The 14,171-nt window shown below is 34.0% G+C and overlaps 2 protein-coding genes across 2 annotated transcripts; both read right to left on the reverse strand.

The window, feature by feature from the left end:
* Positions 1 to 225: 225 nt before the first annotated feature.
* LOC130219132 (caspase-6-like) lies at positions 226 to 6,944 on the reverse strand. The gene is made up of 7 exons (XM_056451419.1): positions 6,608 to 6,944; positions 5,619 to 5,652; positions 5,016 to 5,156; positions 4,833 to 4,909; positions 2,192 to 2,367; positions 1,977 to 2,118; positions 226 to 1,832 (listed from the first exon to the last, which is right to left on the reverse strand). Exons 1-7 carry the CDS (start codon positions 6,636 to 6,638, stop codon positions 1,594 to 1,596), a joined length of 840 nt encoding a protein of 279 aa, XP_056307394.1. The 5' UTR covers positions 6,639 to 6,944; the 3' UTR covers positions 226 to 1,593.
* Positions 6,945 to 9,142: 2,198 nt separating this feature from the next.
* On the reverse strand, positions 9,143 to 13,522 carry LOC130221319 (caspase-6-like). Its single transcript, XM_056453739.1, has 8 exons — positions 13,391 to 13,522; positions 13,093 to 13,131; positions 12,440 to 12,479; positions 12,214 to 12,363; positions 12,025 to 12,101; positions 11,091 to 11,266; positions 10,859 to 11,006; positions 9,143 to 10,770 (listed from the first exon to the last, which is right to left on the reverse strand). The coding sequence occupies exons 1-8, from the start codon at positions 13,419 to 13,421 to the stop codon at positions 10,535 to 10,537; spliced, it is 897 nt and encodes a 298-aa protein (XP_056309714.1). The 5' UTR covers positions 13,422 to 13,522; the 3' UTR covers positions 9,143 to 10,534.
* Positions 13,523 to 14,171: the final 649 nt, after the last annotated feature.

Here is a 14,171-nt window from a genome sequence, read left to right on the forward strand (position 1 = left end):
TATTAAACAATAACTTGAAATCATTGTTTTATATGAACTAGTGTAGTATATCTTTTTAATTGTATAATGAACTTATTACAGTAGTCAAGCGGCACTTGCTTTTGCCTTGATTTGCTTGCCAATGTCCTCTGCAGTGTCCTGTATCCAATGAGTGCCAGTATTTATATTTTTAAAAATCTGATTCAGTTCATTTCATTTCGCTTTTTTGTAGCTCAGCAATAAAAGCAAACAAACAAAAAAGGTTACATTAAAAATGACGATCTCTGTAAAAGACCCCTGCCCATCATTCTCACTCTCGTCTCAGGTGAGATGGTGGGCTATATCACAGGTTATCATGGGTCAACTTTGGCCCGCGGCCCCTAGTTTGGGCATCTCTGCATTACATTATGTGTGCACACTTGTCAAGTATGGGTTAATTAAATCCACTCTAACGGAAGCACTTTGTTTATGAAAACACTGCTATGTGAACTGAACTATTATGTACACTAAACAAGCCAATTGAGACCACTTCCAAACAAACTCTGGTCAGTGTTGTGTTTATATTTTAGTGAAACTGCACCAATGACATCTAAACAAACCTAAAATAGGACCAGAAAAGGGCCAGTTTTTGCATTCTTTTGGATGTTCTGTATGTTGTCACAAAACATGTATTACGAAAGCCCTGTTTATTTTTAGGTGCGGTCTTAAAGACAACAAATCAGGAATAAATACATACTTTTTTAAAAGTCAATCAAGAGAAATGCAGGAATGTATAGCTTGTATATCCTAGCAGAGGTCAGATGTAGAACCTGTTGGAAATGCACATTCCAACAGGTCAGAATAGTCACACAAGATAGGAAAAAGATCACATACTTCAATTTTAGGCTTTACAAAGCAAGTGCAATGTATGACAAAACTGGAGAAAAAAAAAACCAAATAATACAGAACAACAGGTCAAAAGACATGCAATTACACAGTGACCAAAATACTTAATGCATCAGAAATATCTATTTTATGTAGAAGCATTTGTTTTCCACAATTTGAACACAACACATTTTTATAATAAATAAAGTGATACACTGCATCAGAACAGGTTAAAACAGCCAAATATTAAACATCCCATTATTGCGTTAATCACCACAATCTAGACCCATTCAATCAGATTTTGTTTTGTTTAGTATTTTCTTATTTAAATCCAAACAGTGATTTTGTTCTTTGTCAGATAGTGTCTGAAGTCATGTCAAAATACTTTTAGTCTCCAGAAAACAAGTGCCATCTGATAGAACACAAAATCAAAAGGACAGGTCCAATCAGTAATAAGATAAAAATAAAACAAACTCTTGCTCCTGGAACAACATTACAATCAGCCAATCAGATTTAAGGGATAAATTTACAGTTTATGTTAAGTATGTGCATCTACATCATTGTCATCCAATATTAATCCTCTCGGATTTGAGGACTTATTTAAAGTTAGGTTTAGGGGAAAGATTAGATATGGATTACATTTTCAAACAGAAATGATGTTCCAGGATAATTTCTTGGCAAAATCAAACCCACCAAAGGAAAATGATATAATGGCTGAATTTGAAACTGCCATGGAGTAAAACACTAATATTACGTCTGGGGGTTGCGTCTGAAAAACAGCCTCTTTGTGAGCATGGATGCAAAGCAAGGCATCTGCTTTTTGCCACTAATGCTATTCCCGCAGTTTGGTACAGTGCGCAATGAAACTTTCATGTTAACAAGCGTCAGGATGTCAGTGAACTGCAGCTCTGAATGATGAAGCCCCAAGATTTCACACAGATCCTGAATGTACCATGAGCCATTTGAGGGCTCGCGGAAAGAGCAAAATCCTTTAACAAACAAAACAAAAAAACAACAATAAAATTAATTTTTAAAAGTCTGACATTACAGTAAATAGAGGTACACTGCATCCAAGGTTTAAAAAAAACAATTAGAAAATCTCAGCAAAACAAAGCAAAGATAAAAACACTGACCTTCAGCTGTTGAGTAGCACATAATGAAATCTGCTCCTGCTGGAAGGGTGTGAAGCACTCCTGCATCTACATCCATTTCATCATCACTGTCCTCCACACTCATTGGAGTCACAGGATCATCCTTTTTGTCACCACGGCAAGCCTTGTTTTTCAAAGAAACCACGCATTTAAATGAGATCTAAATTCACACACCATTTTGTGAAGGGCACAATTACCTGCCAGATGAAGATCTTAGGTTTACCCACAAGACTACGACATTTATCCCCCTTGAACAAATCAGTGATTTCAGGTATATCGATCTTCTCATCTTCAGCATAAACATGGCCATCTTCCCCATGACTTAAAAAGATGCAGACGAAGCAGTCTGCATCTAAATGATCAGCAGCAGCGGCTGAAACCAAAATAATATTGTGGATTAAACAGAACCAAAACTCATTTAGAGAACCATGTTTCAGTACAATAATAAAAAAAAATACATATATATATATATAGATCACTGTCTATGAAAATGGTTTATTTATATACTGCATATCAATGTGACTAATCAATTATTGCAGAAATTACATCCAGATGTCAGTACAAAATACAAAAAAAAAAGCTAAATAAAAGAAATAAAAAGTAAACAACCTTTCTAGATATATTCCACAAAAAACATACCAAGTCAAACAAAAGTTGCACCAATAATCACGCACAAAGTGATACGTCTACATCAAGCCATTCATACACAACCTGCATCCCAAGATCAAAAATCAAAATGGTTAAAAAGCTATAAATACTAAAAAGCTATAAAGCACAAATACTGTTTGCTGAAAGCCCCTGAGCATCCACATTATTTGCATTAAACAGTCTAATGCCCAAAGGTAAGGTGGAACAAGCATATTGTTTTGTAGTGTCGTTTGTCATGAAGAGGATGATCACTCTGTGCCATTTCTTGCATTGGTTAAATATACAGTTGAAATCAGAATTATTAGCCCCCCTTTGAATTGTTATTTCTTTTTTTTTTTTTTATTATTTTCCAAATGATGTTTAACAGAGCAAGGAAATTTTCACAGTATGTCTGATAATATTTTATCTTCTAGAGAAAGCCTTATTTCTTCTATTTATTTTGGCCAGAATAAAAGCAGTTTTAATTTTTTAAGAGCCATTTTAAGGACAAAGTTATTAGCCCCTTTAAGCAATTTTTTTTCCGATAGTCTACAGAACAAACCATCATTATACAATAACTTGCCTAATTATCCTAACGTGCCTAGTTAACCTAATTAACCTAGTTAAGCCTTTAAATGTCACTTTAAGCTGTATAGAAGTGTCTTGAAAATATCTAGTCAAATATTATTTACTGTCATCATGGCAAAGATAAAATAAATCAGTTATTAGAAATGAGTTATTAAAACTATTATGATTACAAATTTGTTAGAAAAGTCTGCTCTCCGTTAAAAAGAAATTGGGGAAAAAATAAACAGGGGGGCTAATAATTCTGACTGATTTTATATATATATATATATATATATATATATATATATATATAAAATGAAAAGTAATGAGAAAGTTATACCTGAAAGAATAATTGGCAATAACCCTTTGCATATACAGGTATGTGCCAAAAATATTGAGGGAAATTTTTTTTATTTCAATCATTTCTTTCAAAAAGTGAAACTTGTGTGCTATATTAGTTCACTATACAAAGTGAAATATTCCAAGCCTTCATTTGTTTCAATTTTAATGATTATGCATTAAAGATGAAAAAATCCCAAATCCAGTATTTCACAAAATTAGAATATTTCATGTGACCAATAAAAAAAAAGATCTTAAACCCATGTTGGCCTACTGAAAAGTGTGTTAATGGTCCGTATTATGTCCTCAGTACTTTGTTGGGCCTTCTTTTGCACTAATTACAGCATCAAGGCGGCATAACATGGAGGCGATCAGCCTTGACACAGTTGAGTTGTTATGGTAGGCCAATTTGCTTTGATATTGGCTCTCAGCTCTTCTGCATTTCGGGGTCACTGTTCCCTCATCTTTCTCTTGACAATTATAGCCCATAGATTTTCAATGGGGTTTAACAGGGGGTGTTTTCAGTCAGTTTCCTGGCCAATTAAGAATAGGGATACCATGGTCCTTAAACCAGGTACTGGTAGCTTTGGCACTGTGCGCAGGTGCCAAGTTTTGCTGGAAAATAAAATCATCCTCACTAAAAACCTGGTCGGGAGCAGGAAGCATTAAGTGCTCTAAAACATCCTGGAAAACATCTGGGTTGACTGAGGACTTGATAAAAGTCTTATGACATGGAAACTTCACTGACTGTGAAAACTAACACCGGACATTAAGCAGCTTGACTTTTGTCTCTCCCCACTCTTCCTCCAGACTTTGGGATCTTGATTTCCAAATGAAATACAAAATGTGCTTTCATTTAAAAAGAAGACTTGGGACCACTGGGCAACAGACCAGTGCTTTTTCTCTTTAGCCTCTAGACACTTCTAATGTTGTTTTTAGTTCATAAGTGGCTTGACGCATGGAATTCTACAGCTATAGCCCATGTCATGCAGACGTCTGTATGTGGTGGTTCTTGATGCTCTCACACCAGCCTCAGTCACCCTTGCTTGAAAATCCTATCAAGGCTGCGGTCATACTTGTAACATCTCTCCAAACCACATTTTCCCTTCCTCTTGAAGTGCAAGCATATGCACTTCAGCAAAAAATAAAACAAAACTTTAGATGTGGGGAAAATGAACAATGCCTTTCAGCCATGACAGTTAACAGAGTGACATGAAAAGACTGTGAAGACTCTGTATTTAACAATACTCATGTTTATTCTCATTTTCTAAAACATGTCAGAAATAAAAAATATAGATGTTGTACCTTTATTTATTTCCGACAAAACTTTATCCCGATTATAATCATTATAAGCCTTCACTTCGAAACCCAGCTCTTCAAATCTGACAACATACAAAATCAGAATGTTAATTACAGTTCACTTACTTCAATCCAGTACAGGAAAAAAAATAATTACTTGCTTTAATCGGCATATCTTGCATCAAATACCTGCTAACAAGCCTGTCTCTGTCTGCATCTGTGCCATTGCGGGTTTTCATTTTGAGCTTCCAGTCAAAACTTTTCTGGTTAAAGATGAGAGCCATTCCTCGCCTCGCGTGGTTCATTTCATACTCTAGATTAAAATTCATACTAAAATACAATAATAAATAAGAATATTAATATTATTATTACATAATAATAATGTAAAATTACAAAAAATTTGAAACATAAATATATAACAATATCATTTTACAATAAGGTTCAATTAGGTAATATATTCATAACATGAACAATGAACAATACTACAATACAATTACTACAGCATTTAATAATCTTTGTTGACATTAGTTTTTGAAATTGTTAGTCCATGTCAACTCATAGTGATTAACTAACATTAACTAGCACAACTTTGGATTTTAATATTGGTGTTAGAAACTCTTGAAACTAAACTACTACTATTTAATAAATTATGTACAAGTCTATATTATTATTACCTAATATTAGTAAATAAATTGGCTAATGTAACTATTGTACAATGTGATAAATGAGTAACTCAATCTTATGACTCTATAATTTCTACACAAATACATTGTATCCTCTTTAAGGAGTTACCTTTGAATCCAGCCATCAGTTTCTGTTGTATTTGCTTTGACAAGAAAAAAAAAAAAAGTCCAAATCAACAACAAAAAAATGCAAATCACTCAAAAATTGCAAGAGAACTTAGAGAAAGAAACAAAACCACAGTACGACACACGACATGTAATAAACATATGAACATACAGTAGTCAATATTTAAAGTGGATCAAATTCTTTCATCTAAGTTGTCCTGAAACTGTTGGAAAACACCCATTGTTGTCTTATGACCACTTTGAAAGGTTTTTTGATCCACTTCAAATGCTGACTACTGTACATGGGCAAATATATATACAAAAGACGCAGGAAGGTATGCAAATGGCATACAGATCTGCATATAAATAGCACAGACAAATGAACAGAATGCAATCTATATAAACTTTCACAATCATAAATATTGTGAAGAGAACATATTTTAAGGTCAAGTCTATTGATCAATGAACACCTGCACAAGTTGGAGTTTAATGGCTTCATAACGCTGATAAAGAAAAGATGAGGTTTTGATAGTTTCTACTGCAAATATTATTAAAAACATTCCAACCATCAATCGTTAAAACAATTACACTAATAGTTTCTAGTGTGTTTATGGGAGATGCCACCAACAGAAGGACAATAAAAAAAAATCCCATTTTGACCATTAAATTCTGAGGGGTTTATATTATACATAGAAAAATAAACCAGAGTAAACCTCAAGCTTTTCCTATATGTACACAGACTCTTCCCTTTGCTCACTTTGATGATAAAAAAGAATAAAGAATAAGTTATTATAAACTAAATTCAGCCCTGTTTATCCTCCTGAAGCACTATCCTTTTCCACAGCTAGTACACTTTTATAAGATCAAGTATAAATTGATTTAAATTATTAACTTTTATCCAAATGTGTCGAAATAATGAAATGAAACCTGCAGACGAGCATGAACAAGAAACATTTTACACAATTATTTTATTCACCCAGATGAAGCCCTTACCTGATTCACGGCTTCTGGTGTTAGTTGCCATCGCGGTTGATTTGTTGTGGTGCAGTCTTTAATGACAAACTAACAAACAACGCAGTCACCTAAACGCAAACGAGCCACTAAAGCGTTAACCAATCATAGTTCAGTAAAGTTATGCCAATCACGTTGTCTGTCACGTTCCTACCCTTCTTTCTCTTTCAACACATACAGCACAATGCAAACAGTATAAACTAGTTTTACAGACATTTCTCTGGGTTAAGATGAGATTGTGTGACCACAGTCTGTGGTTGTGACAAACGCATTTGTTTTCTAAAAGAAAAAAAGAAGTGGAAACAGGTTGGCAGCATTTAATGAAGATGAATCGTAGCACAGACAAGCCTAAACGTTGAGAATTGAAGAATAAAATTCTTGTGATTGCAGCACAGAGTAATCTACGGACAAACAGGGAATTGGCCTGCTTTTGTCATCAGGTGACTCACACCTATTTTTTCATTGCTACATCCTGGTAAAGCAAAACTAATTAGGCTGCTGTTTAACCATTGACGAGTTAAAAATGAAAGTAAAACTAAAGTACTATTTGCAATGTCACCCTCACCTTTTCAGAACTGCACAAATTGTAATCGTCAAAGCAGCTGTAGCATAATAATAACAACAACAACACCACCACCACCAATAAAGCAACAACAACAACAACAACAACAATAATAATGTAATGGTCTATTTTGGGAGATTTTCTTTTTGAAGTGTGTAAATCTTTTGTTTCTATCCATTGGCCAATACAATTACTCAGATTTGTTGAACAACAGACAAATGTTTATGTAAAGCTAAAATGCCTAAATGAATTTTTAATCCACAATTAATCTTTGCATTTTAATCAATCTAAATGACTGCAATAAAACAATAGTAAATAAATCTATAGTGTAGTGTCATTAATGCATTCAACATAACAGCTTGTTCGTTTGGCAAGCATTCTTAATACAGAAAACACAACACCAAAGTAGTTCCCAAACATTTATTTTCAGTTAAAACTTTGTGATGTGTGATATTTATTTGGGAATCCATTCCAAGCCCCTATCAAAACAATCTAGCAAAGTTTAGTTAGGTCTATACTTGAAACTAGAAAGAAAAAAAAATGCAGGAATGTTACTTCAAATATTCAGACAAGTCTGTTCATTCTAGTGTATAGGAAAGGTCTCATACACAGATAAAATGCTATCATAGTGAAACAGGTCTGAACAAAGCCACTAGCAAAATGAATATGTCATGTCATTTCATTTTCAAAGACATGATATATATTACAGTTGCACCAACATTAAAATGGTCGTGTTATTATTGCCAACCTATATAAAAATCATATACAAGGAGATGAAAAACAAAACAATTTGACATAAAATGTATCAGGATTTCATTTTAGGTTTAGCAAACGAAGGGTTACATAATTTATCTCAACACCAAAATAAATGTTCTATTATAAAGTGAGCAAAATCTTTGATCAGAAATGTGTAGTGTATCTTTGTGGCCATATCACTTCTATTTAACATTTATGTAAAAGTCACAATGCAAACAAAAACATAAGCCCTTATTTAATTCCATACGCCCATTGTAAAAAGTAATTGTCTACATTCGCAGTCAGTGGACAAGAAGGTTTGTGTTTTAGAATGATTTTAAAGATTTAAGTTTTAAAGTACTAAATCACCGGACATTTGTATTTCACCTATTTCTGACTAAAACACGCCATCAACAGTCTAAAACATGTACTACTATTAATACATGTCTCACAGATAAACAAGACCATTTTTAGTGCGGTTAATGACAGATTGTAATTATATGTACCACGCAGCATTGGTATAAACTATCTATCTATCTATCTATCTATCTATCTATCTATCTATCTATCTATCTATCTATCTATCTATCTATCTATCTATATATATATATATATATATATATCTATCTAATATATATATATATATATATATATATATATATATATATATATATATAAACCAAATCAACAAGTTATAGTTTCACAGTGATCTGATTTATCTCTTTGCAAAAATATGTGGGAATGTCCTTACCTTAGCCTGCAGGCAACTCAAAACATGTTTTACACGGCTAACGATATTCCTTGTACAGTAAACGGCAAAAAAAACTGAATCAAAAATTTGCAGAATGTTACCCTGCCCTTTCAAACCTTCAAATCGTTTGTATCTATCTATCTATCTATCTATCTATCTATCTATCTATAGGAAAAGATTAAGAGACCACTTGACAACCGTTTCTTTGGATTAACTTAATTTATTAAATATGGTTAAGTACAATTTTAATGATTGTTCTTTATTATAAATGATAAAATTTCTTCAATTTAAAGGGCACCTACGATGCAAAATCAACTTTTGGAAGCTATTTAGACAGAACTATGTATAGGTACAGTGTCTACAGTCATATTGAAGTGATAGAAACAAGAGTTTTTTTGTTTATTTCCTGACATTAAAATAGGATGCGAACCCCTGCAATTTTGAGGCCCACCGCAATGTGACGCAAGAGTGCAGTTGTCTCCACCCACCAAATTTATTGACAGCCACGTATTTACATGTTAACATGTAGTAACACATATAATCATATGAAAAAGACAGAAATTGCAAAGTAACTAGGTTAAAAAGATCCATTTCAACTCTGATGATGGTGATCAGCTGCACCTCAACGAGTTTTACAAGTTTAAAACGTTTTTTTAAACAGTGCATGTTTGTAATAAAACCAAGACAGTAAAACACCTGTATTTGAAAACTACAGCCGCATAGTGTCAGTACAATTATGAAAGACGATGCTTCAATCCCAGTTTGTGGACTTGAATCAGGTTTATTTCGTACATTAACATAACGGATGGTCATACAGCAGTGGATATTATGTGTATGCGGTCACATTTGTCGTGCAAAAACAGTGCAAAGTTAAATGTCTGTCTGTCTATGTGTAATCCTCATAAACCGGAGATCTGGTTCCTTCGTATCGGTCACTGTGCTGTTTATCTGACATGAGAGAGAGATCTATGGCTCTGACATGCATGTGGGAATGGTTGGCGGGTGTGGGAACCAGCTCATTTTCATTTAAAAGCACAAGCAAGAAAAACAGCTAGTGTCCTCCAGGGGCGGACTGGGAAAGAATTTAACCAGGACAAAGTTAATGTCATTCATGCCACATCTGATGCGATCTAGAAATTGAAGACCGGAGGGCTCGGTAAGTGAAAAGGGGGTGGGGTGGTGCGATCAATAAGTGAAAAGCGGGTGGGGGGTGTTGTCATTCTACCCATGACTTGTGCGTCAGGCCAGAGTCATGGTGGCAGGCCAGATTAACCATCAGGCCACCGGGAAATGGCTAGTCCACCCCTGGTGTCCTCTGACCACAAAATTCCAACATTCAGAAAGGTATAATAAATAATCTGATGAGTATTTTGAGCTGAAACTTTACAGACACATTCTGACGACACCAACGACTTATCTTAAATCTTGAAAAAGGGGTAAAACAGGTTCCCTTTAAAATACAAACAGGTTTCTGAAAAACAGGTTTAGAACATGAAATATTGATTTCTTAAATTAAAACCTTGATAATGTGTTGTGTGCGGATGAATTTAAGCATGTCAGAAGATATGGGATCTTTGTTATTTTATGCAATACAAAACACTATAAATGACAACATTTTTATTTAAGTTTTGGAAGAAATGTCTTCAGTAGTGCTCAAAATTTAAAAAAAAAAATATACGTTTTACTGAAAAAAAAAACACTATAAATTGTCAATCCAGAGAAACTAGGATTAGTCTCTTAATCTTCTCTCTCTTTATAATTGTATTTATGTATATATAAATATTTACTAAGATAACTAAATAAATCTAAGAAATTTGCATAATCCCTGATTTTGTACCAGTAATAGGCCTAAACACTAATATTACTTTTTGGGCCTGAAAAACAGCTTCTTAGTGAGCATAGATGCGAAGCAAGGCACCTGTTTTTTGCCAACAGCTGAGCGATCCTTGCACATCAACACACTGCGTAAGGAAACTTTCCTGTTAACAAGCATCAGGATCTCAGCGAACTCCAGTTCTGAACCATAACGCCTCAAGATTTCACACAAATCCTGAATGTACCATGAGCCATTCACAGTCTCACGGTGAGAGTAATATCCTTTAAAGAAAACAGACAAACAATATCAATGTCTCTTTCAAAGATGTGAACAGCAAATCATTTACCAGAATTCTTCAAACACACAGACCTTCAGCAACAGAGTAGCACATAATATAATCTGCTCCTGCTGGAAGAGTGTAAAGCACTCCTGCATCCACCACCATGTCATTTGTCAACTGACTGTCCACCACGTCCATTGGAGTCACAGGATCATCATGTTTGTCACCGCGACAAGCCTCGTGTTTAAAAACACTTGCATTAACATTGAATTACTGTAAATCAATCAGACAGTATATTTTATGGATGAAAGGCACAATTACCTGCCAGATGAAGATCTTGGGTTTTCCCACAAGACTACGACATTTATCCCCCTTGAACAAATCGGTGATTTCAGGTATATCGATCTGCCCATCATTGGCATAAACATGGCCATTTTCCCCATGACTTAAAAAGACGCAAACAAAGCAGTCTGCATCTACATGGTCAGCAGCAGCGGCTGAAACCAGAGACACGAATATCAAGTTAGTTTTAACCTCTCCATCAGCTTATATAACCCTAAGAATCAATTGCCCCCCCCCAAAAAAAAATTAAATTCTGTTATCATTTACCAACCCTTAGTTTTAATCATACAAACACAAATGGAAGATTTTTTAGATAATTTTGTCCCTCAAATGAAAGTAATTTCTCTGGGTCAAAGATACTTTCAACCTCTCAAACTTAAATATATTGAACAAAAGTCTTACTGCTTTGGAAGCAAATAACAGAATTTTCATTTAGGAGCAAACTAATCCTTCACAAGCACACAAGTATGACAAGTGTATATTTATGTATGTAATGTATGTATTTATTTATTTATTCGTTTATTAAACGAATTGATTTTAATTCTGATTAAGTTGAAAGTCCATTAAATGTATATACAGTTTTGGCAATTGGTTATTTTACACATATTTCTAGACCTAAATCAAATACAATTAAACAGGTTAATTGGATTTACATAATAAATATAATACTATTTTGGCAACTACTTTTTAGTAGAATTAGTAGAAAAAAATCTATATAGATAATTAATGGCTTTATAAATTTAACAAATAACATTAACAACAATTAGTCACTAAATATGTAAAACATACATGCATACATGTATTATTTATGATAACCAACAGAAAAGCAAATGTTGTTTTAAGGTCAGCAGGCTCGCAATTTATAAAAAAAATGCCTAAAAGAGAATATATGAAAGACAGAAGCAACACATACCCGCTGTGATTTTGGACAAAACTTCATCCCGTTTGTAATCATCAAAAGCCTTCACTTCGAAATTCAGCTCTCGAAATCTACCAACAGTTTTGGAGAGAATCAACAAAAATAACTTTAATCCAAGACCAGAAAACAGTACAGTATTAGCATGCACAACTTATATGACTTTTTGTTTGCTTGGTTAAATACCTTCTAATAAGGTTCTCCTTGTCTGCATTTGTTCCAGAACGGTAGCCCAATCCCAGTTTCCAAAAGAAATTTTCATGATTAAATATGAGAGCCATTCCCCGTCTCTTGTGGTTCATATCATACTCCAGATTAGGATCCATACTAAATATACTGTCAAACAATATATTTATACATAAGTACAGTTTATTTCCTATTACTAATATGATTACAATCTTTGGTGTGATACCTTTGATTAAAGCCATCAGTCTCTGTCAGGTTCTCTTCAACTGAAAAAAAAAACATCAAACATTTTGCTTGCACACACTCTAGATATTAAAAGGTACAAAGCTTTGACCCTTCCAGAAGGTACATGTTTGCACCTAAAAGTTACATATTAGTTTTTTACATATTCAAGTTTTATGTTAGAGGTACATATTATTAGTACTTTAATTTTCAAAAAATACTATTGTACTGAGGTATAAATATATAGACCCTTTAGGTACAAATGTACACCTTTTTGAAAGGGTACCTCTACCTCTAAAGTGACAGCTTTTGTAACTTTATTTCTAATGAGTGTTTCTGGGATCTGGTGTATAGAGTATGCAAATATTCAGAGGATGCATTCATATCACAAAAATGCAAACCAGGCTAAGATTTCTGACGACTATGCTCTAAAGGCTGTGCTGAAAATCTAAAGTTCACTGAACATATACTGAGGTCAAGCCAGTATTGTTTATTGAGCACCTGGTCAAGCTAGATTTCAATGGCTTTGCAAACAGGCTGTCTAGCAAAGCAGAGTAGACATAGACTAATAAAGCTATGTTTACACTCCATACAAACTCTTTCCCCCTCATTCTGATACTTGAAACAAACACGACAATAAAGTGGATTCAGTTTTACCTGTCTGTCCTGCTGAAGCGCTGTCCTTCTCCACAGTAGCTAAAACAAAAAAGACACTCTTTGTAAGCGCTTGGACTCAAGTTACAGTAAGTATGAACTCATTTTGTCAAACACTGTAGTTCACATTTTATGTGTTTAAACGCGAAAAGGAGATATTTGTGAACAAATACCTTCTACCTTTATCAGGTGCTGAAATAAGGAAATGAAACTCGCGGTCTCACATGAACAGTATTCACAGTGTAGCTACAAACATTCAAGTTATTTGTCTCCATACAGAGAAACTAAACAAACTCCTTACCGGATCCGTCGCTCTTAGCGTGACTTGCCATCGTTATTTTTGTGAATGTAAGCGAAATTAAAAAGAAATTTAGCGACAAACCAACTTCAACAATCACAGACCTGACTAGTCACCAAGTGCAACAGTAAACCTATCGTGGTTCACTAAATCTTTAACCAATCACAGGACACTACAACGTTACCCAATCACAACTCAGCAAACCTTTGGTTGAACTCGGTTGGTTACTTCCGCATTGAATACTTTCTTTCTTTCTTTCTTTCTTTCTTTCTTAGTAACAGACACTTAAGACGAACAGGCATTATAGCTTATACCTGCATTCACTATTATATTATATTATTGTTAAATTGTATTATATTATATTCATTCATTCATTAGTCCCTTTATTTTATCAGGGGTCGCTACAGTGGAATGAACCACCACTTTATCCAGCATATGTTTTTACACAGCGGATGCCCTTACAGCTGCAAACCAGCACTGGGAAACACCTATACACTCTCACATTCACACACATACTTTAAGCCCAATTAATTTAGCTTAAGCTTCCTTGCCTTAGCTTTTTAATTCACTTATAACGCATGTGTTCACAAATTTTTTCTTATGAAGGGCCAAAAACCAAACTTGATTGAGGCTAGTGGGCCGAAAGTAAATATAGTTACCATGAGTAATTTCATAAGCTACTTCTTAATGTTTAAAAAAGACTAGAAAACATTGCTTTATAATAATTACAGTATTTCTTTTTTACATTTTATAATGAACTCATTACAGTAAAAACAAAACAATC

This window comes from Danio aesculapii, chromosome 3, assembly GCF_903798145.1.
Source record: "Danio aesculapii chromosome 3, fDanAes4.1, whole genome shotgun sequence".
Lineage (NCBI taxonomy): Eukaryota > Metazoa > Chordata > Actinopteri > Cypriniformes > Danionidae > Danio > Danio aesculapii.